This window comes from Pleurodeles waltl, chromosome 3_2 (genome assembly GCF_031143425.1).
Source record: "Pleurodeles waltl isolate 20211129_DDA chromosome 3_2, aPleWal1.hap1.20221129, whole genome shotgun sequence".
Lineage (NCBI taxonomy): Eukaryota > Metazoa > Chordata > Amphibia > Caudata > Salamandridae > Pleurodeles > Pleurodeles waltl.
In genome coordinates this window covers 47,773,425-47,799,518 of record NC_090441.1, presented here as the reverse complement: position 1 = coordinate 47,799,518, position 26,094 = coordinate 47,773,425, and the positions used below count along the sequence as shown (strand labels likewise).

Below are 26,094 nucleotides of genomic sequence, written 5' to 3'. Positions count from 1 at the left end.
CTAGGGCCTACCTTAGGGGTGTCTTAAATGTGAGAAAAGGGAAGGTTTAGTCCTGGCAAGTGGGTACACTTACCAAGTCGAATTGGCAGTTTAAAACTGCACATACAGACACTGCAGTGGCAGGTCTCAGCCATGTTTACAGGGCTACTAACGTGGGTGGCACAACCAGTGCTGCAGGCCCACTAGTAGCATTTGATTTACAGGCCCTGGGCACCTCTAGTGCACTTTACTAGGGACTTACCAGTAAATCAAATATGCCAATCATGGAAAGCCAATTACATTCACATTTTATACAGGAGCACTTGCACTTTAGCACTGGATAGCAGTGGTAAAGTGCCCAGAGTAACAAAAACAGAGTCCAGCACACATCAACAACCTGGGAAACAGAGGCAAAAAGTTAGGGGAGCCAACGCCAAGGATGAAAAGTCTAACACACAGGAACAGAACTGGTGGAGCAGATCTTCCTTCTCAGCCTGCATAAAAGGCAGGTATTAGTGAGGCCCTTCCATAGCCAGGGGAGAGAATTAATTTTAGAAGGCAGCACTCTCAGCCAATACCTTAGGAACCGCTTCTTGATAAAGGTTGGGTATCCGGTGCTAAAATACTGTTGAGGAACAAGAGTTCAATAGTTGTTTAATACCATCAATCTGTGAGCTCTTTGCGACAATGTGGCCTTGTCTTTGGCAAAAGAGCAGGGTTTTTAGTGATTTCTAAACCAGCTTCTTAAATGTCTGATGGCTTACTGGGATGTCCCAGAGCTGCATAAGCCCTGTAGTTGTTAATGATTCCCAAAGATAGGCCCTATCTGGCGACAAGGCTTGATCCTGTACCTTCTTCCATATGAGGTAGTTAAGTTTATTAGGTTCTGCTTTACTAATTATATTCCAACTTGTTAGGTAAGCCCCTCTCCTGACCAGTGACTGCTTTAAAAGCCAAACTCCAGGCGAATCTGTTCCGCGGAGGTGTAAGGTGGGAGTGAAAAAATGATTCTATGTGAATGCGTGGTAGCTGAGGAGTTATGACCTATATCTTGTCTCTAGCCTGATGGCTACCATAAGCAAGACTGTATTTCAGAACTGGGATCCTGAAGTCTTCTCTTTTAGTGCCCATACAGACTGTCAGAACCAGAAAGAGTGAATCTACTTCCCTTGTCTGGGACTTTCGCTGTGCCTGATGTTGGTCAGAAAGGAGAGGTTACCTTGTCAGCAATTCTGTCCTAATAGACCCGATGCAACACTAGCTTTGTGGTAGCAACACGTCCAGAAGGGAGGGAATCCCTCATCTCCCATTCCTGCTATCCACCTACCAGTATCTCAGAATCGTTTCTGAGACCATTGAAGGATGGCGTAGAAAGTTCAAAAATTTAGTCTAAATGGAGATACATTACCATGCCCAGCATACCCCAAGTGCTGCTAGCCTGGAGCTATAGAACAGTGTTCCAGCTTGTACATCATTTCTAGCCACTCCTAGTATTGAGCATTGTTTATTTGGATCTCTCCAATTGCTACAAAGTAGTGGAAACAAGTGATGGCTCAGCTGAGGAAAACTATGAGTAATCTCATTGTTTTTGCATTAAAACAAAGTTCACTAGGCATACACCCAGGACCCCAAAAAAGGAAGAAATGGCATACGTTTGCTTTAAGGGGTGCTTTAAGGGGTGCATTGTAATACATTGTCTACAAAGTTAATGTACAATATTCGACATGTGGTACCATGATGTTCGAGAGTGGTCATTGGCAGAAGTGATTCTCATAGCAGGAGTGAGGTGGGAAGAAAAGTTAGTAGCAGGGCTAGGGTCAGTTGATCACTATTTTGGCTGATTTCCTAGAAAGTTGGGGACCTTCCTAATATGTGTGTTAATGGTATAGTCTAAGCTGCCAAAGAAAGTCAGAAGACAAACGTCAACATTGTGAAGATCTCCTTCAAAATAAAAGAAGGACACTTTCTCGATATCAACATTTATCATTAGAAGAATGTAAAGTTCTGAAGCACACAGAGATGCTTTCATCCTGGAATAACATTTAGATTCTCTTCTACTGGATTAAAATGGAAACATTTCAAACATTCATGCACGAAGAGCTGAAGCTCAGTTGTGTTGGGAGTTAGGAAGAATGTGTCATTCCACATGTGGTAAGTGGAAGTGGCCAGAGGTATCCAAGAGTGACTGCAGCATTCAGTAGACCAGACAGCCAATTCTGATCACGCAAGAAGACTACTATGAGAAACACATTACAAGCAGCACATACATTGACAACCAGTTTGAGAGGAAAGGGGGGGAAGTACATTAACGGCCTTCAATTGAAATAGGTAAGGACACTCCAAGGAAGAGAGACCATACAAGAAGCATGAAAGAGGCAACACTTTTACGGAAGTCACAAATAGATCTATTCTGTACACCTGGTCCCCAAACGTATATAGCTCCAGGATTACTACATTGCCTAACCAGTTCAGGAGTTAATGCTCATGTCACTGTGTTTGCTCTGTTGATCAGGCTCTTCTGACAGTTCCCAAATTTAAAAGTGTAAGAGTAGGTGGAAGATTGTTTTTAGTGGTGGCTGCCATTCATCAAAACCATGTTTATTTGGCTATCTGCCAGGAACCGATTTGCTGAAGTTCATGAAAGTTCTGAAAACATGGTAGTTTGCTTCCCACTTTTTGTTGCTAACTCTGCATTTCTTTTGGTTATTCTTGCTCAACAATGACTTTGTCTTTGGGTGTAACTTGTCCTACATAAAAAAATACAAAATACAATAACTAAATACAAATCAATTGTGAGAAACCCACATTCTTGAAAAATAGGACGTAACATCGTATTGGCAGAATTAGAAAAAAGCTAGCAGTCATCCATGGAAAATCACTGAAAAATAACTCACATTGAAACCTTTACTATAGACTACTCTGAATCCTTGCTGGTGTGATGTCACCCCAGTCCAACTGTGACTTATTGCTTTTTTTAATATTTAGTCCACAAACCCGCAACACAAAATTAAAAGATGTCTTCCTAGAAATAGTGATCAAGAATCATCTGAACCAACCCAACCTGTACATTTTAAGATAACTCAACACGTGGTTTGGCAGGAAGAGTCTAACTCCAACCACAACCATCACATCAACACTTGAGGCCTTCAAACTCCAACAAATTATTTCTGGCCCAAGACACTCAGTTGGACATACTATGGATGTCATACTAGCCCCAGTGATAGGTCATGGTGATAGGCAACTCCCCAGTAAATTCGAGCGGCCACAACATTATTCCCTTCAGGGTAGGCACACCTAACAACAAATGTCAAACACAGAAACAGACACCAACAAATGCATATACAGACAATGGAATAAATACCTCTCAAAAGAGTAACTACCATCTGGAAAGAGCCCCAAAACCCTAACCCCCAAAAACATGTGAAACTGTATCTCCAGTGCACTGGACAATCAGATATAAACAAAGACCACAGCCAGGGTTGACCACAAAAAAAAAAACAGATGGATTGATGACCACATCAAAAGGATGAAAAGACACCTCAACATACTACAGTGTAAGTGGAGGGAATTAAAAGACAGAAGAACCACCAGAACAACAAAACAGCACTATTCCAGATGCATTGTTGAATTCTAGCAGAATACTGCAATCCAGAGTGCCAAAACACACCAAAATCACAAGTCTTCAGTGATAAAGTCTCTGTGGGATTGATCCCAAAATTTAGAAAGACAGAAAATTGTTCCAAGGAGAACACAGACAAACCCACCCCAACACATGATCAAAATACCACAGAAAGAGACAAAGACAATCTTCCACACCTATATAATTTCAGTACCCTCTCAGAAAAACAATTACTCAACATTAACCTCACAAGCAAATCATCAGGATCGCCCTCTGACCCAGCACCTCCATAATCTTTAAAGATATCCCTTGCACAATCTGAATAAGTGAAGTACCTAGGAGCCTACCTAGCATAGAATTTAAAACATGGCTACTTCCAAGATAATTACATCATTTCACAACCCTGGAACAGAACATAGGACTCTACTTTTTACGTCCAGGTAAGTTATGAGGGGCTGGCACATGTCTAGCCTGGGCAGTATGTTGCAATGCTAATTCATATATAACCCTCCTGGCCCATGCTAATACTAATACCTTAACACTCAGCGGTTGGGCAGCCGATTGTAGCTCATACAGGCTGCATAATAATTCCCTTATACTGCTTGACAGTCTTACACTCATAAGACAAAATAACTATGGGGCATGCCCATCACTCAGTACTGTCCTAGACCACAGCAATAAACCACCTATCACCGAAGGAAAGGCCATAGAAAAACTGAAGTTATCTGACACATGCCATTGATCAAAGGAGGGCTTTAATATAGTACCCGACTGCAGGCCCCAACAAGCTACATACTGTGTCTGCTTCTTGGCATCTCACATTGAGAATCAGATATGGGATGAGAGTTACATAGCCCATCCCAGCAGATCTCACCCTCATTCCTCCCTGCAGCCTAGGTATGCCTGCTCAGAGCCATAAATATATATAAAAACAAACTCATCATAGACAACACAGTGTGGTGCCAGCTAAGTGGAATAAATTCCATAAAGGGTCCTTTAGAGCTGCTCCGAGCTGTCAGCTTACTGAAAATCATAAACTGCTCACCTATCTCTCACACTTTTTAATCCATCATACTGCTAAAAGCTGCATCCCAAAGCATGATAACTGCATACTGGTGGACCGCAGCATAATATGGAAACACTACCTACATAGGATCAAAACAAAGATAAACTCCTTCAAACCACTCAACCAACATGGTATAGCATGCTTCCTATGCAGGAAAGAGCTTCAGCAGCACCCATCATAGGAGCCGTGAGCACTATTTAAATCATGCAATACAATACAGCACAAATGTGACCAAGAAAGACTGTCTTGAAGTGTTTTATTGTCAGTAACAATTAAACGCAAATAAATCTAGGATGAGGCAGAGAGTCCTTGCTCACTTCAAAAACCTCAGATTATTTCCTGCCCCCATATCTGAATTTGGAACCCCTTTTCAATTCTGGAGTTAAAGACTTTTGGATTTTCAAAGAGTAGCTTTGGCAAGATGGTATGATATGATGGTGTGGTGGATGAGGGCAATGAGACTGAGAAAAAGAGAATTGGGGAGCTTCGGTACGCCACTAACAGAGTGCCACAATTACTATGTTGCCATTGTTGTAGGTGAAAAGAAATTGTGCCCCCCCCCTTTTGGTGTTGCTTGTTTTATTAGTGGTGTAAAGTGACGTGATTGTGACAAATAATCGGTTTTCACTTTGTCTGACGTATTAGAGGAAGGAACAAACTCAGTTGATTCATGTCTTTTATTTTTACATCTTAGACTAGGGTACAAGCGATTTCATACAGCTCTTTTTGGAGAGCTTTGAGTAGTTCTGATTTGTAACAGACAGACAAAAGGAAGTAGATCCTGTAAGAAATCACAGAAATAAAATTGTTGACAGCAGCCATTTTGAATTGTGGCTAGACAGCATCAGTAGTGGGGAGAAGCACATTCTGACATTCAACGGCAAAAACAAACTATCCTGGCCTTTCTGAGTTAGGTAGGAGGATATAAGCCAAGCCTGATGCTTTGAAGTGGTCCCTGCTGTCATGGAACTCGCCACATGGTTCATTAATAATTATAGTAACTAATTTGCCCCTCACTGTGGGAACCATTTTGCTGGCTTGCTTAAGTTCTTACAAAATCTGAAGGTATGTATTGAAACAGGAATATGCCGTGGTAAACAGGCATGTGCCCAACTGCATGTGAAGCTGGTATTTTGCATTTTTGTGTTCCTTGTGCCACACTACTCAAGTGTTTGCACAGAGGCCTAAGCCCAATTATGGTAATGCGAGGTCCAGAACCTGTTCTATGATCAGGAAGGGTGCACAAATATGTCCTCATTGTGTATATTGGACTTCTGCCCTTACTCTTTGTGTAATCAGGTTTTATGAATCAATAGTGTGACCAGACTTTTTTCTCTGTGTCAGGAAGATGCCAGCCTTTTGGATCCTCTCATGTGAAGTTCTTCTTTAATGTGCTGTTATGTGCTAGATATACATCATATGTGTGTATTTGCAATGTGTGTGGTAGTAGCATCCTGTGTGCTGTGTGAGTCTATACCGGTCCGGTAGGATCCTTAATGGATGCACCTGGTTTAGCATGGCACAGCATGGAAGATGAGGACAGCTTCCATAGGCAGTGAAAGCATATTGCCTGCTTTCCTGGGTTTGCAGGGTGGAGACCCATACAACGAAGTGAGGACATATGGAGACAATGCTGCTTTTAAACTTTCATTAAGATCCTTGTTAGAAAATGCTGCTGATTAGTGCTTCCTGAGTATTGCCATTTGGTAAATGATAGGTCTGAGGGTGTGATTGCAGTGTCTATTGTTAAAGGTGGGGATATTTCTAGGCAAGCCCTGCCCTTTTGTCCGTCCCTGACTACTGCTTCAAGAAGGCTGATAACAGCCAGGTATAGAGACACAACATTTTATTGTGGCCGTTTATTGGATACACCTGCTTGGATCCAGCACCATTTCTATGTCATGTGTATAATAGCTTTCATATGATAGTAATGCATAGTGTATCCAAGACAGGCCTGATTGCATATAAGCAGGACTGCGTTTAATATGCTAGGACATGTAAAATACTTGTAGGAACTAGAAAGGTAGACTGTTTGAATGGTAATGATACAACACATGTGTGTTCAATTGCTATGTTTTCAGTTCAGCAACCATGTGTTCTGGCATGGTTCAAATTAACAATACACAGGAGGAAACCTTTCTGCTTCCGTGGTGCACATGTATTAAGGCTGTAAGGGAAGATGACCTTGTGGAGATGTGTCCTGGAAGGAAGAAGGACACAGTAGCATTAGCTTCACTAGCTTCTGCCACAGGGCAAAGCAGGAAGCGAGCATGTGATACCCCCGCTCCGTAAGGCATCATTAGTTATAAAGGTATATAAGGTACTGATGCAGTGGCAGTGTTAAGCACATGAACCGGTTGCTGAAGTTATGCCAATGTATCTAAAATGACAGAGACATGTAATCACGTAAGCTACTCTCTCTGAGTTACAATTTGGTTCTTTCTTTATCTGCCATGGAGTATCTAAACCTAAATCCAAGCTCTTTAGTGTGACGTAAGGTTACAAATACTACAGTGAACACAAAGGTAGTAGCTCACTATCTTTGAGAGACCCTCCCCCAAGGATTGGGTGTTGCTGTTTCTTTTCGTTGACAAGGTCTTGTGTGAACAAGGTTGTCTTTTATAAAGCGCCCTCTTTTGTGTAAGAATATGGGTTGTTCAAATGAAAGATATCCTGTATTAAGTAGGCACCTATTTTTCAAAATGATTTTCTTGACATAATTAGATGCAATGTTTTAGGTTGTGACACATGTCAATTTATTATTGTCAATAGCTCTTTGTGTGGTTTCCAACAGGACTTCCCTATTCTGATTTCTTGCTCTTGTCTTTGATATCTCTATGACATACTCTGGGTATTCACATTTCCTCAGTTTTTTAAATGAAATATTTGCCCATTTCTTGTAATCTGTGTCTGCTGTAATTACATCAGAGCAATTGTCAGTAAGGTAAATTCTCCCTTAATGGTTTGGGGTGAAAACTATCAAATTTCAAAAGGTTATCTTTTGCTGTTGGTTTATGATAGATATCTGTACAAAGGCCCCATTGTTCTGGGAAAATCTGCACATCCAGAAAAGTTAATTCAGTATTGCTGATAGTGTGAGTAAATTTCAGGGTTTTTTGTCTGTTTACTTTCTCCTTGGTGTATTATGTTGGCTATTATCCATGTAATATCATAAATCTCAGGTTTTTATAACAATTGTTCAGTCATGTTAAGAACAATTCAATTGAGTGCTTATCAACTCCCCAAATTATTAGAATATCATCTATGAATCTCTTCCAGATACCTATCCTAGGTCTAAAACGATTGGTATCCATCAAGATTAAATTGTGCTCGAAATGAGGCACATGTAATGCTGCTATAGACTTTCCTCAGACTTAAAATGATTCCTGGTCAGTGCTAGTCTAGCGCACTCTAATATAGAGTATTGAGGGTTCATATACTCCCAGATAACTGAAAATAGTGTCTCTTCTAATACCCTAAACATGTCATCTTCAGTTAGGCTAGTATAAAGGTTTTGAATATCAAGAGTGACCAAAAGATGTTTGAAGAGGTCAAATTAAACGTCCTTTAGAAGGACCAATATTTCTTTGGTATCCTTCAAATAGGTTGGTGTATCCTGAACTATAGGTTTCAGATAAATATCATAAGATTGGGATAAAGGTTCAAGAACTGAACCTACACCAGAAACTGTAGGATGTCCTGGTGGGGGGAGGGGTCCTAATTTTGTTAATTTCAAGGAGTATATCTCTGATGATGTCCCTATGGAACAGAGCCTCCTGACCTGAGATCCAACTTCCTACTTCAGCTTCTTCTGTCATCACACGGATGTTCTGCACTAGGCCCTGTTAAAGACTTTGCAATTTGTTTCATCTCCCAACAGGTGTTTGTACTCTGCTTATAGTGGAGGTTAAATTAATAACGTGACCCCCACCCTTGTCCGCTGGTTTGATTGTACTTTCTGGATATGATTTACATTCTTCCACAGCTTGTTTCCATTGGCTAGACATGTCATGGACTATTCTAATATGTTTTGTGTCAATTGCCTTTACCTCTCTGAACACTGCTTGCTCAAATGCTAAGATCTCATTAGGGCTGGACGTGGGATGGGGACAAAACACTGACTTTTTCTGAAGTTAACGGTCACCTTTCTCCTCAGTGTTAATGGCATTTGTAAAATGCCTTTAAACTTATATTTCTGTCAAATTCAGATAATTCACAGTGTAATAAAGTTATCAAGTTTAGGAGTTGGCACAAAGCCTAAAACCTTATTTAGAACTTGTGTCTGTGTAGGTGTTAGATCTGTATTGATGAGATTTACTACTACACTGTGAGCTCATACCTGGTGTCAATTGATTGGTCATACTCCTGGTGTGCATTCTCTGTATCTTGTCCTCCTACTGTATTTGTGTGATTTTTTTCATTCTTCATTTTTGGGCTCCCTGACCCCTCCCTAAAAAAAGGAATCTATTGTGGCCTGAAAGCTTCTATGGAAATAGTTGCGTGTAAGGAAACCCCCATCCTTAGTACAAGGGGGTGTGTGGTGGGGGGTGGGGGGTTGGAAAAACGTGGTGTAAAGGACTGCCAAGGGTGAGCCCATGGTCTTCCTCTATTCGTACCCCATCTGATCCCTCCCTGTTCCTCTACACTACTTCAACTTTCAGAATCAGAAGATCCCTCCTCTGAGGTCTGGGTTTCCGATTTATCCTCACTCTTTGTGTGATAGATAGTACACAATCTTGCAACGAATATGGGTAAACTTTCTCAAATGAGAATCTCTTAAAAAAGTTTTGGAATGTTGCGATTTTCAATTGAGCTAAGAAGTCTTAGTAGCCTGTCAAATCCTCATTGATTTCTCTCAATCATTATGGAGGCCTTAAGTTGGTTCTGAGCCAATCAAAAGTACAATGCCATGCTATAATTGCCCTGCCTTTTCTGAAGGTGGGCTCCTCCAGAAAAAAACTGTAAAGTGTTGGTTACTAACAGGGCTTGTGGTGCTACACTGGCTTTCAAATACTCTGTCATGATCACCCATGTACTATTGTTTTAATCTGATTTCTTTTTAGGTCTGTCAATGAATCCCGTTCCTCAGTGTGTGCTACGATTTGTGCAACAATAATATCAGCCTTTAGAGACTGTCCTGATAAGATGGAGTTTACATCCTCATCGTTGTAAGGTAAGCCTAGGTTTTCTGCCAATTTGATAACAGTATTTGGACTCAGTAGGTTGAAAAGTGTGTGTGTACCAATTAATTTGTGTGTCTTGATCCTCAGTTAGGATCCAAATTAAGGGCCTTTGTGGTTGTAAACAGGAATCTACTTGGGTTCCTTACCATAAATTCATTTATTCGAAAAACATGTGTCTCTAACAGCTGTAGGCTGCTTAAATGCATCAAATCAATGAGAGGGGAGTTAGAAGGTTTATAAATTGGGTTCCTCCACTTCCAACTATGCCACAAAAGAGAGAACTCACTCGGGTTTGTATGATTTTCTTGCATTCAAACAATACACTTGGGTCAACAGTCAACCAACAGGCACATTTTTGTGGCTTGCTTTTGCTACCCTGAGAGTCAAATGTTGAAAGGCTCGTACCTGACTGACTTTGTAGGGTGGATACCAGGACACCATCAGCAAGTGACCACAACCCCCATGCTTGAGTCACTGTAGCCCCTCTCTGGCCTGTGGCTCCCCAAATTGGATCTGATAGTGTGGCTAGAATATCATTGTCAGAACATCGTCTGACATATATTTTGTCCTACATACTGCCATACTGTCTACAAAAATATCACTTTATTAGATTTAATAATAGACAATCCAATAAGGTTATACTTTTGTGAACCATATTTAGGATACAATATTTATGTCAGGCAATGTTTCTATAGATGATATTTTGGCATAGAACCCCTGCATATTCCTACAGCTTGCCATCATGATCAAGTGGCAAATCAGCTGCTGTCATCTAATGTGCAAGGTATTGTGAGCAGATATAACTGGACTCTTCTTAAAGAGTTCCATATATATTGTTCAATATTTCAGAAACTGTTACAGAGTTTATTACTGACATATACATTCATTGATAGATCCTTGGAACAAAAGAGCAAACTCTCTGAGTGATATGCTGAATTGAGAGAGTTCCCTTTCCTTGACAATCTTCCCGTACCCTATTCCACTCCCTCCAAAGTGACTTTAGTCTCCATGGCAGGGGCCACTAAAAAAGGAAAAGCAACAGTGATTGCAGGTCTGCCACCATGCCAGAGGACCTTTGAGGACCTTTTAGCACATATTTGTCTGAAAGCAAACCTCCAAAGTTGGGTTCTGTATTTGGAAATATATAACTACTTTCTCTCACGTGCTGGGAGTTTTTACGCAGTGTGGGAGTGACATTTTTGGACTTTTTCTGCCTGGGACCGCTAATGTTGACATAGTTATAACAGACAGAATGGACACTGGTTAGAGTTTCATCAGAGGGTCTACTCACATGCCACTGCCAATGACTTCAGGTGAAGGTAAGTTCCATCCTCTGAATGAGGAGAGACCGAGAGGATGGTGGATGGTAACTCCAACAATCTCTACTACAAGCAGACATATTCACTGCATGACTGATGAACTATGCCCAATTCAACAAAGCGATGCGGAAAAAGGGGGAATGACACAATGAAATGTGTTTTCTCCATAGAAAATTAGAGGTTACATAAGAGAACAAATGCATATATGGGTACACTGACAAGGACAAAATCATCTGAATGGACGTTAAGTTGGCACCCTTGAAACAAAACTACCTGCAGAGTTAATGGATGTTACACCTGTCAGCCTTTGGGCCGTCTTCCCCCAAACCTGTTGCCTTACTTTTACATATTTTTCTGATCTTGTTTTTGTTGGCCTTAGGACTCTGTGCACTTTACCACTGCTAACCAGATCTAAAGTGTGTGTGCTCACCCCTTGAAACATGGTAACATTGGCTTATCCCCAATTGGATATATAGTTTATGTATAAGTCCTTAGTAAAGTGGTACTATGTGTACCTAGGACCTGTAAATTAAATGCTACTAGCAGGCCTGCAGCACTTGTTGTGCTACCCACCTAAGTAGCCTTGCGAACCTGTCACAGGCCTGCCATTGTAGCCTTTGTGTACAATTTTAAACTGCCATTTCAACCTGGAAAAATAACCCTATTAATACATATCAATCACCCTTAGGGTAGGCCCTAAATATCCCACATTGCAGGGTGCAGTGTATTAATACATAAAACATGTATTTGTAAGTTTTACATATCCTGATAGGGAAAAACTCGTAGATTTCTTTTTCACTATTGCAAAGCCTATCTTGCCCATAGAATAACATTGGAGATACCTTAATACATTTAATAAGCTGTAACTTCCAAATGGAAATAAGTTAACAGTTCATGTTTGGTGTCTTTAGAATTGTAATGCAAAATCCTTTTTTATGGTTGAGTTGGATTTTGAATTGCAATTTTGAAAATGGCTCTTTTAGAAATTTGGCATTTTCCTGCCTTAGTCATTTAGGGCCAGGTGTATCATTTTTCCAAATAGCGATTACCTAATTCCGATGATCTGCGAATCATAATTACATAATTGCTATTTGAATGTATGAAGCTCCAGGAGTTTCATTTAGCGACTCCCAATGGCTCGCAAATCAATCTACCTCATTAATATTCATGAGGTAGGTAACAATTTGAGACTCATTGTGAATGGCTATAATCACAGGGATGGTGGCCTGCTAGGCTCAGCAGACGACCATGTCTGGGATTGCTTTTAAATAAAACAATGTTTTATTTTTTTAAACGCAGCCTGTTTTCCTTATGGGAAAATGGGGTGCGTTTAAAAAAGAAAAATGAAAAGTTTTCTTTTCATTTTTTAAGAGCAGACAGTGGTCCGTGTGACCACTGCCTGCTCTTAAAAAATGTTTTCACATGCATTCACAAAGGGGAAGGGGTCCCTTGGAGATCCCTCCCCGTTTGCGAACGGCTTACCACCTACTTGAAGTAGGTGTAAAATACAAATGTTTTAACACTGCATTTGGGTCACAAAACATTCCTACATACTACTCCAATTCGGTATTTTATTAGGAAGGGACGCCCTTGACACGCCCCTTCCTAATACCGAATTAGTATGTAGTCGCAATTCCAATTTGCGATTCTGTAACAAGTAACCAAATCGCAAATTGAAATTCATACATCTGGCCCTTAGTGTCTACAGCCTGTCTCTGGGTCACATGACTGTGTTTAGTCGACAGTTGATCTTTGTGTATTTCTCCGAGACAGCCACACACAACAGACAGTTTAAGTGTGCCTGGATGGGCCATCACTGGCAGGATGGGAGAGTTGCGCTAGGCACAGCCCTACTTACACTTGAATAGGCTGTGTGCTGCCTTTACACAAAAGGATTGCATTCACCCCAGTAGTTAGTCTCGAGCCGAGCAAAGGCAGGGGAGGCAGAAAACTTGGGCACTTCATAGGGAAACCTCTAGGAGCTTCCCTCACTTCAAATAAGGCACAAGGTACAAATATTGGACCTTAGAACCCAACTCTTCAGTACACTCCTGGGCCTGTGGAAGACTCTGTCGGGAAGGACTGCTGTGCTGCTGAAAGGACTGCCACTCTGCTGGACTGCTGCCCTGAAGGAATATTGCCAGCTGTGATGGCCTGCTGCTTGCTGCCCTTTTGTCTGGATTAGAAGGACTGGACCTGCAACCTGTACCCAGGAACATCTGAGTGACTCCAAGGACTAGTCTCTTGTAACTAGCACCTCAAATCTGTAACTGTGATTTCTACCCTTCCAAATGGTGCCCTCCCAGTCTTGCACTCTTGGAAGTGAGCATGAAGGTGATTTGCCAGTCCATCTGTGGACCCAGCAGGATAGACGCATCTCCTCTGCTGTGCAGCCCCAAGCAGAATCGATGCATCACCCCTGCTGCAAGGATTCTTCCAGCGCAAGGACTATGCATCGATCTCACAGCCCACAGCCTTATTGGAGCAGCCATGCAACCCTGATGCAGGCTCACGCATCATAAGCCTCTTTGTTGACTGTAGGCTAGGCGACAATGCCAGACTTGGCATCGCAAGCCCAGCACTCTCTGTGGAATCAGCTGACGTGCAATGAATTCTCGATGAAGGATTATACATCACAAGCTTCCCTTATCGATGGTCTCCTTGACGAGGATGCCAGATCTCGTATTGCAGCCTTGTAGCTCCTCACAACCGATGATGGGTGACACATTTCCAACCTGGACCTCACATCACAATGAATCCTTAATGGGGGACCTTGTGATGCTCCGCAACCAGGATTTAAAATAGTCTTGTTCAGCAGGCCTAACTGTCTCCCTATAGTCGGCCCCCGCTCCATCAGGGTCAGCCTGAACGTGTCACTTTGTCCTGGTCCGATGCTACCAGATATCCACAGTTAGAGCTTTTTGCTTTTTGGCCCTATTTTCTGTGAAATCTTTAAACCTGTATTTCTCTGGTTCAACTGACTGGATGTTTGCCATTTTGGACTTGTTTTATTTTTTTAATTTATTAAAAATTACTTTATGTTTCTGATCTTATATGGGGTTGTTTCTTGTGTACTGCTGTCACTTTATTACTGTGTGAAGTGTTGCACAAATTCTTTACCCGTTGCTCTGGAGTTAAGCCTCGCTGCTGTGTGCCAAGCTACCCAAGGGTTGAGCACAGGTTCATTTAGGGTTTGCTGTGACTTCACCCTGACAAGAACTGTGGTTACTACTTGAGTAGGGTTCCATCTCCTTCCCCCAGAGTTTACCCTTTTTAGCCAAAGTCCAACTCACAGAGTAATAAATACTGTGGACCTAAGACACTCACCAAAGGAGTCAGGGCTTTAAATTAAATTGTGACACAAGAATAAGCTCTAAAGCATCACAGTGTCTCGTTTTGATATGTATGTTACAAAAGAGTGTGCCACAAATTAAGGTGGTATATGTGGCACAGCTCTGAATAGTGGGTGATATATATATATATATATATATATATATATATTTATATGTACATATATATATATATATATATATATATATATATATATATATATATATATATATATATATATATATATATATATATATCTTTGTAACAAAGATGGTCTAAAAGTTGCTGGGTGGTGCACTCTGCTGACGGTGCCAGTAACGGAGAGGACCAGTCTTGAAAATAAGATTCACCAAAAATATTCACTGCACTCCATGAGGTTCAATTTTTCATATTTATTCCAAGATAACAACCACCAACGCGTTTCGACTCCACAAGGAGTCTTGTTCACAGTGAATGAGTCCCTTTTCCCTTTTGCTATTTATACCCCCTAGTGCTACAACATACCCAGTGCATTGTGGATAATGTAGTTCCCAATTAAAACTAATTAAAACTAAATTCTCTATTTTTCTCTGTAAAAAAAAAAAAAAAAAGCTAATGTGAAAAAATTATATATAATAAATAAATACAGACTACAAAAAAAAAACCTTTCTCAACACATAATACTAATTATGTGTGTTCTGTCATCCTAATTCATAGTTTTATAATTTTGTAATTCTATACTAATTACAATAGCTGCTGATTAATTTCTACTTTGCAATTATCAGCGCTATGCACATATGACACAATTTGCCCTTTGACATCCATTATGTTTTTCATATACGTGTTGAGGCAATTAAAGTCACTCTGGTGTTTTAACGTTTTTGACTAAAACATTCCTGTGTGTCAGTAATGATCTTGAGAGATTTGATAAATTCAATATTGTGATTTTATCATTTTTTTCACTTATTTAATTCTACTCTTTCATTTTGGCTATACACATATTAGTTCTCTCCCACTTATTGACTTTCATTATTCAACTAGAATGTTATGTACTTATAATGATGTTTTGTCAATGGCCTCCCCGCATATACACCAGTCTTGTCATATATTTGACCATATTCCAGAATTACAAATGTACATTTAGCTCTTCATCCATGTTCAATCCATAAGGCATCTTAGTGCGGAGCTGGATGATAAGCTTGCTCTCCATTTGTCTTAGCTTTCGAGTTCTGTCTCCTCCTCTCTCACTTTTTTTCATTTGTGCTATACCTACAAATCGTAGTGATCTCCAATCATTGGTATGTGAGTACGCAAAGTGTTTTGCCATTGTGTAGTTCATATCTTTATGGGTTATGGCTCTTGTGTGTTCCAGAATCCTTTTCTTCAATGGACAAATTGTGCTGCCAATGTATCTCAAACCACATTCACATTCAAGCATAAAAACTATATATTGACTGTCGCAAGTGATTCTTTGTAGAATGTGTGTGGCCTTGCCATTGTAGTCCATATAAGTTTTTGTGTTTCTTGCAATTTGGCACACTTTGCATTTGTTACATTTATAAAAGCCAGTTGTCTCACTCTTCAACCAATTCCTTGTAGTTGGTGCTTCATAGTGGCTTTTTACCAATATGTCTCTTAATGAGCGTGACTTCCTATATGATATTTGTGGGATGCCACCTATTCTTTTTGCCAGATCTCGATCACTCCTCAAAATCTTCCAATGTTTTCTAAATATTGATTCTATGTCATAGGGCAAATTGTGTCATATGTGCATAGCGCTGATACTTGCAAAGTAGAAATTAATCAGCAGCTATTGTAATTAGTATAGAATTACAAAATTATAAAACTATGAATTAGGATGACAGAACACACATAATTAGTATTATATGTTGAGAAAGTTATTATTTTTTGTAGTCTGTATTTATTTATTATATATATTTTTTTCACCATTAGCTTTTTTTTTTTTTACAGAGAAAAATAGAGAATTTAGTTTTAATTATTTTTAATTGGGAACTACATTATCCACAATGCACTGGGAATGTTGTAGCACTAGGGGGTATAAATAGCAAAATGGAAAAGGGACTTATTCACTGTGAACAAGACTCCTTGTGGAGTCGAAACGCGTTGGTGGTTGTTATCTTGGAATAAATATGCACAATTGAACCTCATGGAGTGCAGTGACTATTTTTGGTGAATCATATATATTTATATATATATATATATATATATATATATATAGCATGACAGTGTGCCGGGTGAGTGGTCAGATGGGGTAAAAAGGCACGACTGATGAAAGTATGCAGTAGAATGCAACTAGTATAGTATTTGTGGCATGAATATGTATGGCAAGATTTAAGTAATATAGATTAGTATGCTATTTTATGGAATGTACTGAGGAGCATGGCATACAGTTGGTGGCATGACTTAGTAGGGTAAAGTGTGCATGACAGGGCTTGATGCATCTGCCACTTCTAAGTAGAAGGTGGCATGAATACAGACGATTAGTAAGTAGACGTGTACAACTAGTTATGGGTAGGCTTGAGCAACACAGATAATTATTAGGTGGAATATTTGGCATGACCAAGTAAGGGAAGGTGTGGGTGATTATTAAAAATAGGATCATACAGATGGAACAGTTTGATATATGATGAATTTGTAGAGTATGGGATGGGATGTGTTGTATCTGAGCATCTCAAGGGAAGACTGGAGTGGCTCATTATTGGATGCTTTGGGTCACATGGTTGAGATTAGAGAGGGATAGGTGTCACAGTTGAGTATGAAATCCTTTAAGTGGCATGGATAAATATGAGAAAGTGTGTGTGTGTCCTGATATGTGCTGGTTGGATGAGCAGCATGAGATGTGAATGAGTAAAGCCACTAAAAAGTGCATGCTACAGACTCAAATACGTTGTGTATGCTTTGAGAAGGGGTGGCATTGATAGATTTTCTGAGTAGGGGAAGCTGTAGGCTGCAATACTGGGCAGTACGGCATGGGTGGAACAACTGAGTTTGGTTTGGACAAAACAGCTTATTTCCGAAAATATTGGTAATATAGTGGCATGTGTCAAATGCTTTGATATTTCTGTATTTGTAGCACTGCTGAGTGTGCAGTGGTATGTGTTGTAGGTCTAATAAAATGGTGGTGTAGCTGGAACAGCTGTGTAAGTGGGAGTAAGCATTGCAAAAACATGTACAGGCCCCTATTTGCACACATTATAGACATGACATCATAAAAGCATCTCACCTATAAAGCTGCACACATCTGGGAAGAAGGAGAATATATCTGCTTCACAAGAATCTGGAACAGGAATTTGGAAGGTATGGCAGGCACCAGGGGGATAGCTGCGGAAATTGCAAATGATGAAATCATCAGTGAAATTGTGTCATATTTTCCTTCTCTTCTTGAATAACAATCTCATTTGGGAATAGTGGGTACTTGTATAAACTACATTCAAGATATATAGAAAATAAATAGTAAAACCGATGTAGTGGGAAGAATGAAGAAATGTAAACCACTGATTAGCATATGTATGAGCACACATGCTATAACACAAACAAGTTCGAGTTCGTGTCTGAGCCCACGCAGACCCTGGAGTTCTTGAGGAGTGGAGATATCAAACTGGTAACATTACATTGGAGACTACAGGGCTTTAGCATGCAGGCCTGGAGCTTAACAAGATGGAGTCAATTGAAAAGGAACTTGTAGAACTGGAATATCAACATATGAAATGAAAGGACTTCACCTTCTATAAACCCTCGAGAGTGAATTACCTGGAGGCTTAAGGGAACAGTCCCATAGTTAGTGGGGACAACCTAAACTGCTAATGTGGTGCCTATATCTGACTAGTATAGGACAGGAAAACCTTAAGTGGAAGGGGGTAAAGCTTCAAAGCAGGCATGACGGACTCATTCAAGCAGTATTCTGTATACCAGCATACAATGTATGTATGTATGGGGATTTATGTAGTGCAAACATAGCTACAAACAACAAGGCTCTGTACGTACAAAGATGGGAGCAGAGCAGAGGAGGGACTGTGGGAGGGGATGGAGAGTTACCAATGGATGAGGTGCTATTTGAGGTGAACGACCAAGGCCACATTTTTTTTTAATTCAATTTTATTTGCTTTTTGTTACTACATAACCATGTAACAAGCAGAGCAGATAGAAAAACACGTTATCACCATGAACACATCCGAGACAACCTCTGAGGTGATGACATAGGGTTTTAGGAGGGGAGCCAGCAGGTGGAAGGAGATGGGGTGGGGACAAGAACAGGGAGGGCCCAGTGTCAACACCCACTCTGAGGCTCCAAGGGTGGTAGCTCCAAGTTCAGTATTTCAGCCTGAGTCACCGAAGGATCATCTGATCTCAGTCCATTGAACGATCTCCATTGCACCTTAATTTTCATAAATTTCATCCTCTCGCTGTATAACCTTGTTTTCTGCCTACATGCACATGTCCATTCCTGCTATCGATTTGTCGTTAGTGGGCAGTGTTCTTATCCACCATACCAGCGCATTGTCTCATTTTAGTGACCACCAGGCCCAAGGAACCCTAGGATCCCTAGAGGATCAAATGTAGGTTTAATGGGATCCTCTCCACCAATAAGTTCTCTAGCTACCCCAGGATCCATTCCCAGTATGTACGGATGATCGGGCAATCCCAGATCGTATGGAAAAAGGACCTTACAGGGACCCCACATCGTAAACAGACTTCACTGGGAATTTTCCCAATTCTCTGTAATCTGTCCCTAGCTAGGTATGCCATGTGGAGTATTTTCAGTTGTATCAGTCAGAGCTGAGCCTCACAGGGGTGCATCAGGGCTGCCTCTCAGTGTATGTCCTCCATGGCATCTGTGTCACACTACCAGCAGTTCCCAAGGGTACCAAGATTGTCAGATATATTGTTGATGATCATTCTGTAGGAGGCCGAGACCACTCACCGCCCCAGCAGACCTTCAAGTAAATTGCTCTCCAGAGGTCCACGAGGTCTGACCAATCTATTTTTTCCATCATCAGGGCATGCCTGAGTTGGGCATATTTGTAGTACTACGTGGCTGCCAGGTCATATTCCTCTCATAGGCACTCAAAGGGTTTTACAGTCCTTTGCTCAATCACATCCCCAAGGTTGGAGATGCTTATTATTTCCCAGTGGTCAAATCTGTGGAGTTTCCCAATGTCCTGGAGCATGCCACCCTTCCACAAATGTATACTTTTGGTCACCCTTCCCCTCCATAGCACATGGGCCTTAGAACTTTCCCGGGCCAACAGCACTGCTCGGGATGGGCCCAGTTTCTCAGTTCTGGTTTCACCATTGTAAAAGAGGTGTCTTCACAAGGGGCGCTCCATGGAGCACCTCTCCAGGTGCACCAGAGGGTCATCTCTCGGGGCACGGGCCCAATCTATTATTACTTCTAACTTGGAGGCCCAATAATATACCTGGAACTGGGGAGGGTGATCCCACTATTGTAGACCGACCGGCATAGAGTCTCCAGTGTAATCCTGGGAGGTTCCTCATCCCACAGGAGTCTCTATATCTCCCTGTCCAACCGAGCAAAGGAGCACTCCAGAATTGGGAAAGGGGTATTTTGCATCACATAAAATATTTTGGGGAGGGTGATCATCTCGATGATGGCTGCCCTACCTAGAATTGTCAAGGGCAATTTTCTCCATTTGGCCACATCCCCCTGTAAGGCCACCATATGCGGATCAAGGTTTCGCTCCCAGAAGGCCTCCGGGTCCTGAGCTAGATAGATGCTTCATCCTATTTAGAAGATACACCCATTCTGAACAGGATGGATGGGACATCCACAAGACTCTAAATAACCCACTGAGTGATTTTGAGAAGATACAAAACTGTGTGTGAACAGTTAATCACCTCTTGTATGGAAATGTAAGATAGTACAATGCTGTGTAGAATCATGAATGAGCACAGTGCCAGTCTTTGATAAGGCAGCATTTCCCTTGCTAGAAAAACAAATGTGACCCTGAGAATGAGCCAGAAATCACTGTGGTTGGTGCCAGTTGTGACAATCCAAGTATCCCTCACTATATCTAAAGGATCCTGCATTTAATTTAGGAAATACTTTTTAAATGAGCAATGTCCTAGCTAGTGTCCGTGGTCTCTGTCTACACCTCATGGGCTTTCTTGTGCCTCATGACAGCTGCAAAGAAACCAGAGGTGGCCTAACTGATAATGGTAGACAATACACCACCCATGAATGTTGTGCCCTGATTTTGTGCAAGGGATGATGGCTGAAGCTGTAAGAAAAGGCCGCTGCTGGCTTGATATTGCATAGCGTCACAATGTGGCTTTTCCTTAGCAGGAGTGTGCATGAGGATATCAATGGACAGCACCAAGAGACCAAATGCCATCTAACTGCTCAAACATAAATATTGTGTAGATGCTGAAAGCTCAAAGTCAAACCTCAGTAATTTGGGGGCTCACACAGAGACATCTGCTGTTCTTTTTACTGCTTTTCTGCCCAGTTCACTAACCAAAGCTCGAAAGAGGTACTATACAGTTAATCTCCTACAGAAGGATGTAGTCCGTCTTGCGAAGAGCTTGAGCAAATTAGATCATGCCCCTCCCTCCGCATTCCTCAAGAATTTACACACTGACTACAAGAACATCTATAATCAAATTAAAACCCTAAGTCCACAAGGCAGCCCACAAACGAGTTCCTTTCTATTACCAAAGCAATCTCCTGAAGCATGAACTCATCAGATTTTTGTAAATGGCCTTTAAGGATCGCCTGTTAAGGGAGACTCAGATTTGAGTAGGCTGTTTTCTCTATTAAGGCAGTATCTGACAAATGAAATGGAAGTTTACTTGTCAGAGGCTCACCATCTTTGCTGGACCATGAAACACCAGGAACCAGTTCCTTACCAAACCCAAGAACCAGAAATGCAAGCGGGATAGAATCAATAGACAGGGACACCGACCAGGAAGGCCTCACTAAACTCAATCCACAGTTTGGCTCTCTTAAGAGCACCTTTTCTTGACTGGGGGTGTTTGATAATATTGCTGGTAAACACACACAAATCCAATCCTATGAGTTGGCCCAATCAACCAGAGCAACACCAGCTATGACAGGATCATCGCAGGCTGTGAAAACTGACTGGCCCACCTAGACCTGCCAGGTGATCTGGCATCACCCAGTCACGGCCCTGAACCATAGACCCTCATCACCAATCGGATGATTCAGGGCCCTAAACCCCCTGCTTCCTAGGTGATACTGGGACACTTTCACACCGCTGATCCACATGACCTTCACAGAAAGGTGTTTCCTTCTTGGAGCGCAGTGAGTAAAAGGACCTATTGTTAGACTATAGATGGGCTGCGGACCATTCCTTTGTTACTGTGAGCTAGGCTTTCAGACTAGTCCATAGTGCACAAACACGCTGCTGCATGAAAATACATTCTGACCACATGGCGTCCGGCACACCTTTACTGAAGGCCTCAATGTCTCTAGGAACCTTGCCAGAGAGCCAGCTCTATGTCTTGAGTTCCTCTTGAAACCATCACGATGGAACTAGCAGCAATTGGCCCAACAGTCTCCACACTTGATAAAGCGATTTCTGATATAGCCACTAAAAAGAAAAAAAGGCTGCATAACAATATAGTCTCCTTTCATAAGTGCCATGGTTCTGATAAACCACGACTGAGCAAGGTGAAAGACTGCCTTGTTGTTTGCGCTTACTGGGGTAAGACATCTGATACTTGAAAAGAAAAATCAATGATCTGGAGGAGCACTCAAGATGAGATAATGCCTACTTTTACAGTATTTCGGAAGAGGCAGAAAAAGAGGATCTAGTAGGATTCCGCGCAAATCTGATTTCCAAACTTCTTGGGCCTCGGTTTAGTGAACTGTTGGAATTCCAGAGGGTTTACCATATAAGAGACCACATCATCACATCAAGCACCCCCCACCCACTTATAGTTTGTGTCCTGAGGCACCAACATGCAAGAGTAAGTCTATAAGTGGCCCATTTCTCGTGAAAAGACACTCCATCTGAATAGCTACAGACCGATGCCCTGGCTCTGTGCCCTTGTTGGAAACAGTGGGACATTAAATTTGGGTTGCTTGATCTAGTTCTCATAATCATCACAATGGATGGCAGGACAACACAGATCACTAAGACACATAGGCCCTCATTCCGACCCTGGCGGTCAAAGTCCGCCAGGGCCGCGGGCAACAGAAGCACCGCCAACAGGCTGGCGGTGCTTCAGTGCCCATTCCGACCGCGGCTGTAAAGCCGCGGTCGGAAAACCGGGTCTGGCGGTTTCCCGCCGGATTAGCCCCGGCTGGGAGAATCCTCCATGGCGGCGCTGCAAGCAGCGCCGCCATGGGGATTCCGACCCCCTTCCCGCCAGCCTGTTTCTGGCGGTTTTCACCGCCAGAAACAGGATGGCGGGAACGGGTGTCCTGGGGCCCCCTGCACTTCCCATGCCACTGGCATGGGCAGTGCAGGGGCCTCCTAAGAGGGCCCCAGTATGCTTTTCACTGTCTGCTTGGCAGACAGTGAAAAGCGCGACGGGTGCAACTGCACCCGTCGCACACCTGCCAACAGGCTGGCGGTGCTTCAGTGCCCATTCCGACCGCGGCTTTAAAACCGGGTCCGGCGGTTTCCCGCCGGATTAGCCCCGGCTGGGAGAATCCTCCATGGCGGCGCTGATGGGGATTCCGACCCCCTTCCCGCCAGCCTGTTTCTGGCGGTTTTCACCGCCAGAAACAGGATGGCGGGAACGGGTGTCCTGGGGCCCCCTGCACTTCCCATGCCACTGGCATGGGCAGTGCAGGGGCCCCCTAACAGGGCCCCAGTATGCTTTTCACTGTCTGCTAGCAGACAGTGAAAAGCGCGACGGGTGCAACTGCACCCGTCGCACACCTGCAACACCGCCGGCTCCATTCGGAGCCAGCTTCTGTGTTGCAGGCCCTTTCCCGCTGGGCCGGCGGGCGCTCCCTTGGCGGGCGCCCGCCGGCCCAGCGGGAAAGTCAGAATGGCCTCCGCGGTCTTTTGACCGTGGAGCGGCCAATTGGCGGTTACCGTTTGGCGGGCACTTAGAATGACCTCCATAATCTGGAAAGTTTCCTTCACTCCCTCTGTGACTTCTCTATGGAAGTGGTGATACACTGGCAGCCCTTATCCCAACAATGGCACTGTCCCTCATCATGCCTGCACACCAGACCGACCCCTGTGGTGACTCAGAACTGCCAACCGGATCTGGTCAGCAGAGGTGGTCCAAGAGAGGTGGTCCAAGAGAGGTGGTCGTCACCAAACAGTGGAAAGATTTGCCACAGAAAGGAAAATATTATGATCCCCTTGAAACAGGGTTCGGGCTAACGAGACAATGAGGGCAGTCTTCCGTACTGACCTGTTACTGTTGAGGATGTTTTATGAATGTACCACAGATGATGGTTGGCAGGGGGGCGGGGTGGGAAAATCAACTGGATTGAAGAATCGTGGATTGTTTTTAATCCATGTTTAAAATGTTGGCACAAGAATCTTTATGGTTAATGCTCCTTTTGCTGAATAAAGAACTAATTGTTGCCAAAAAAAAGAAAGTCAGTCGATAGGTGTTCTTAGCCTGTGCCCCAGACAGTGTTGTCTCATCATAAAAGCACCAACACTAGCTTATTCAGAATGTAGCTTGAAGCTACCCCTTCTAGGAGTCATGTACAATTGCTCCGTTCACACTAAATAAGTAACTAAAGTAAAAAGGAAAAACTAAATCAGGCATTTAGGCTAAAAAGTAACCATGTGAGAGATACAGACCAAGCTGGCCTTGATGGCTTCGAACATTGAGTGTATTTTTTTACCCAAAACATTTCCCTTATTTGCACTTCATGAATATATTGCAACATAAAACACAATGTAACATATCACACAGTATGTAAATGCACAAAGCACTAACTTACATTTTTCCAGGCACCTCAGTCACATTCACCTGCGCTTTAATTTTCAAGTCCTTTTGAATGTGAGGCTCATTGGCCTGCCGGATGTCTCCTAGATATAGCCCAACAGTCAGGATCTCCAGAGGATACGGCTGAAAGTCATCAATCTCCTGTATGGAACACGCAGACGAGACCGCGGGTTAAGGGCAGTGCAGACAGTGAGCCACGTCCATTACCAAGAACTAGTCAGTTACTTTTATGGAACGTTTATCCTGATGGGAATCCATCTTTTATTATGTGTACATGAAAGTATCTTTGTGGTCTTTACCAAAGTGCTAATTATAAAGTCTTTATTCTTTAACCCGTAGATTGGGAGATAGGTGGTGGGTAAACGGGAGCCCCAGCTTCTTCCATTTGTAAATAAAGGCCCTAGTGAAGGATCGGTGTCTGACAATATGTTTTACAAGTAGTATGGTGCCTCCAGGTGATGTCAGGGATCCCCACTCTGGTGTGGCTATCGTGAGTGTGCCTTACAGGCTTGAAGAGAGAGCAACCTGCAGAGAGGCAGCGTCTGTCAGTCACACTGGGAAGAGACAACACCGGGGTGCAATATATACTTTGTGGCAAATAGATCGGAGACAAGGTATAAACTGATAATCATTGATTATTTCCCCTGTATATGGATGAAGTATGCACTAAACATGAAACAGGCAACCCAGTGACCCCAGAGCTGTGTGACTTTCATTTCCTAGTGTGCACTCCAACTCCACAGAGCGCTTTTGTTTGTTATATACATTTGTTGGGGACGTTGGTGAAGCGTGGTGGGCAGCTGAGCTAAACTGCTTCGTGGGTAGCCAGGAAAAATGCACCCGACTACAAGCTGATGTGTGTGCATCAACTGATGTGAAAACATATTTATTTTCCTTGTATTAAAGTTTTTAGATTACATATAACAAATTGGCTGCTAGTACCATATCATGTCGAGGTGTACAGTGAGCTGTGGATCACTACTGTCAAAGATGTGTCCATTGCAGTGAGAGTCACAGCAGATATGGTGCCAGTTAAGGTCTCAGTCTATATAGGCACAATACAAAATGAAAGAGAGACGATCAATACATTTGACAAATCATATCTTGGAGGAGGTGGTGTTGTGTGACAGAAGTCTCCACATATTAGTCGCACAGGACAATGTTACTCACCCAATCTTTCACTCAGGACACAGGCTGCCTTATCCGCTTCATGGCTTTCAGCCCTTTGTATTGATATAGCAGCTATGTCGACAGTTTTGAAGTTGTGGCCAAGGCCCACAGCCATAAGGAATGTATGTCAAGACAATGCCATGCTGGAAGCATAGGGCCAGATGTAGCAAAGGTTTTTACCCATTCTGTGTCTATGGGAAAAAGTGTTTGTACATATGGCCCATAAAGTCTTACCAGCGAGTGTCTACACCTGTGACAAAAAGGACTGTAGAAGTGGTGATTTTCTAGGTACATTGGGGGTGATTCCAACTCTGGCGGGCGGCTACCGCCGCCCACCAGGCGGAAACCACCATTTGGCCTCCATGAAGCCAAAATTGCGCGGACCCCATTCTGACCTTCCCGCTGGGCCGGCGCGCGCTAACTTGGCAGGAATGAGGCCGCAACACAGGAGCCGGCTCCAAATGGAGCCGGCGGTGTTGCGGCGGTGCGACGGGTGCAGTTGCACCCGTCGCGCTTTTCACT

The 26,094-nt window shown here is 42.6% G+C and overlaps 1 protein-coding gene and 1 long non-coding RNA gene across 3 annotated transcripts in view; one reads left to right on the top strand and one right to left on the bottom strand.

Annotated features, from left to right (window-relative positions):
• Window positions 1-26,094, bottom strand: part of STYXL1 (serine/threonine/tyrosine interacting like 1) — a 246,121-nt gene that overhangs the window by 52,276 nt on the left and 167,751 nt on the right. The window contains exons 6-7 of the mRNA XM_069226724.1: window positions 24,398-24,543; window positions 17,720-17,817 (exon numbers count right to left, since the gene is read on the bottom strand). Coding sequence (XP_069082825.1) covers window positions 17,720-17,817; window positions 24,398-24,543 — 244 coding nt within the window. The remainder of the gene's footprint in view (window positions 1-17,719; window positions 17,818-24,397; window positions 24,544-26,094) is intronic.
• LOC138286453 (uncharacterized) overlaps window positions 1-26,094 on the top strand; it is a 246,895-nt gene that overhangs the window by 169,317 nt on the left and 51,484 nt on the right. For both annotated transcript variants that reach the window (XR_011201993.1, XR_011201994.1), the window contains exon 5: window positions 9,728-9,837. This is a non-coding gene — a long non-coding RNA (uncharacterized lncRNA). The remainder of the gene's footprint in view (window positions 1-9,727; window positions 9,838-26,094) is intronic.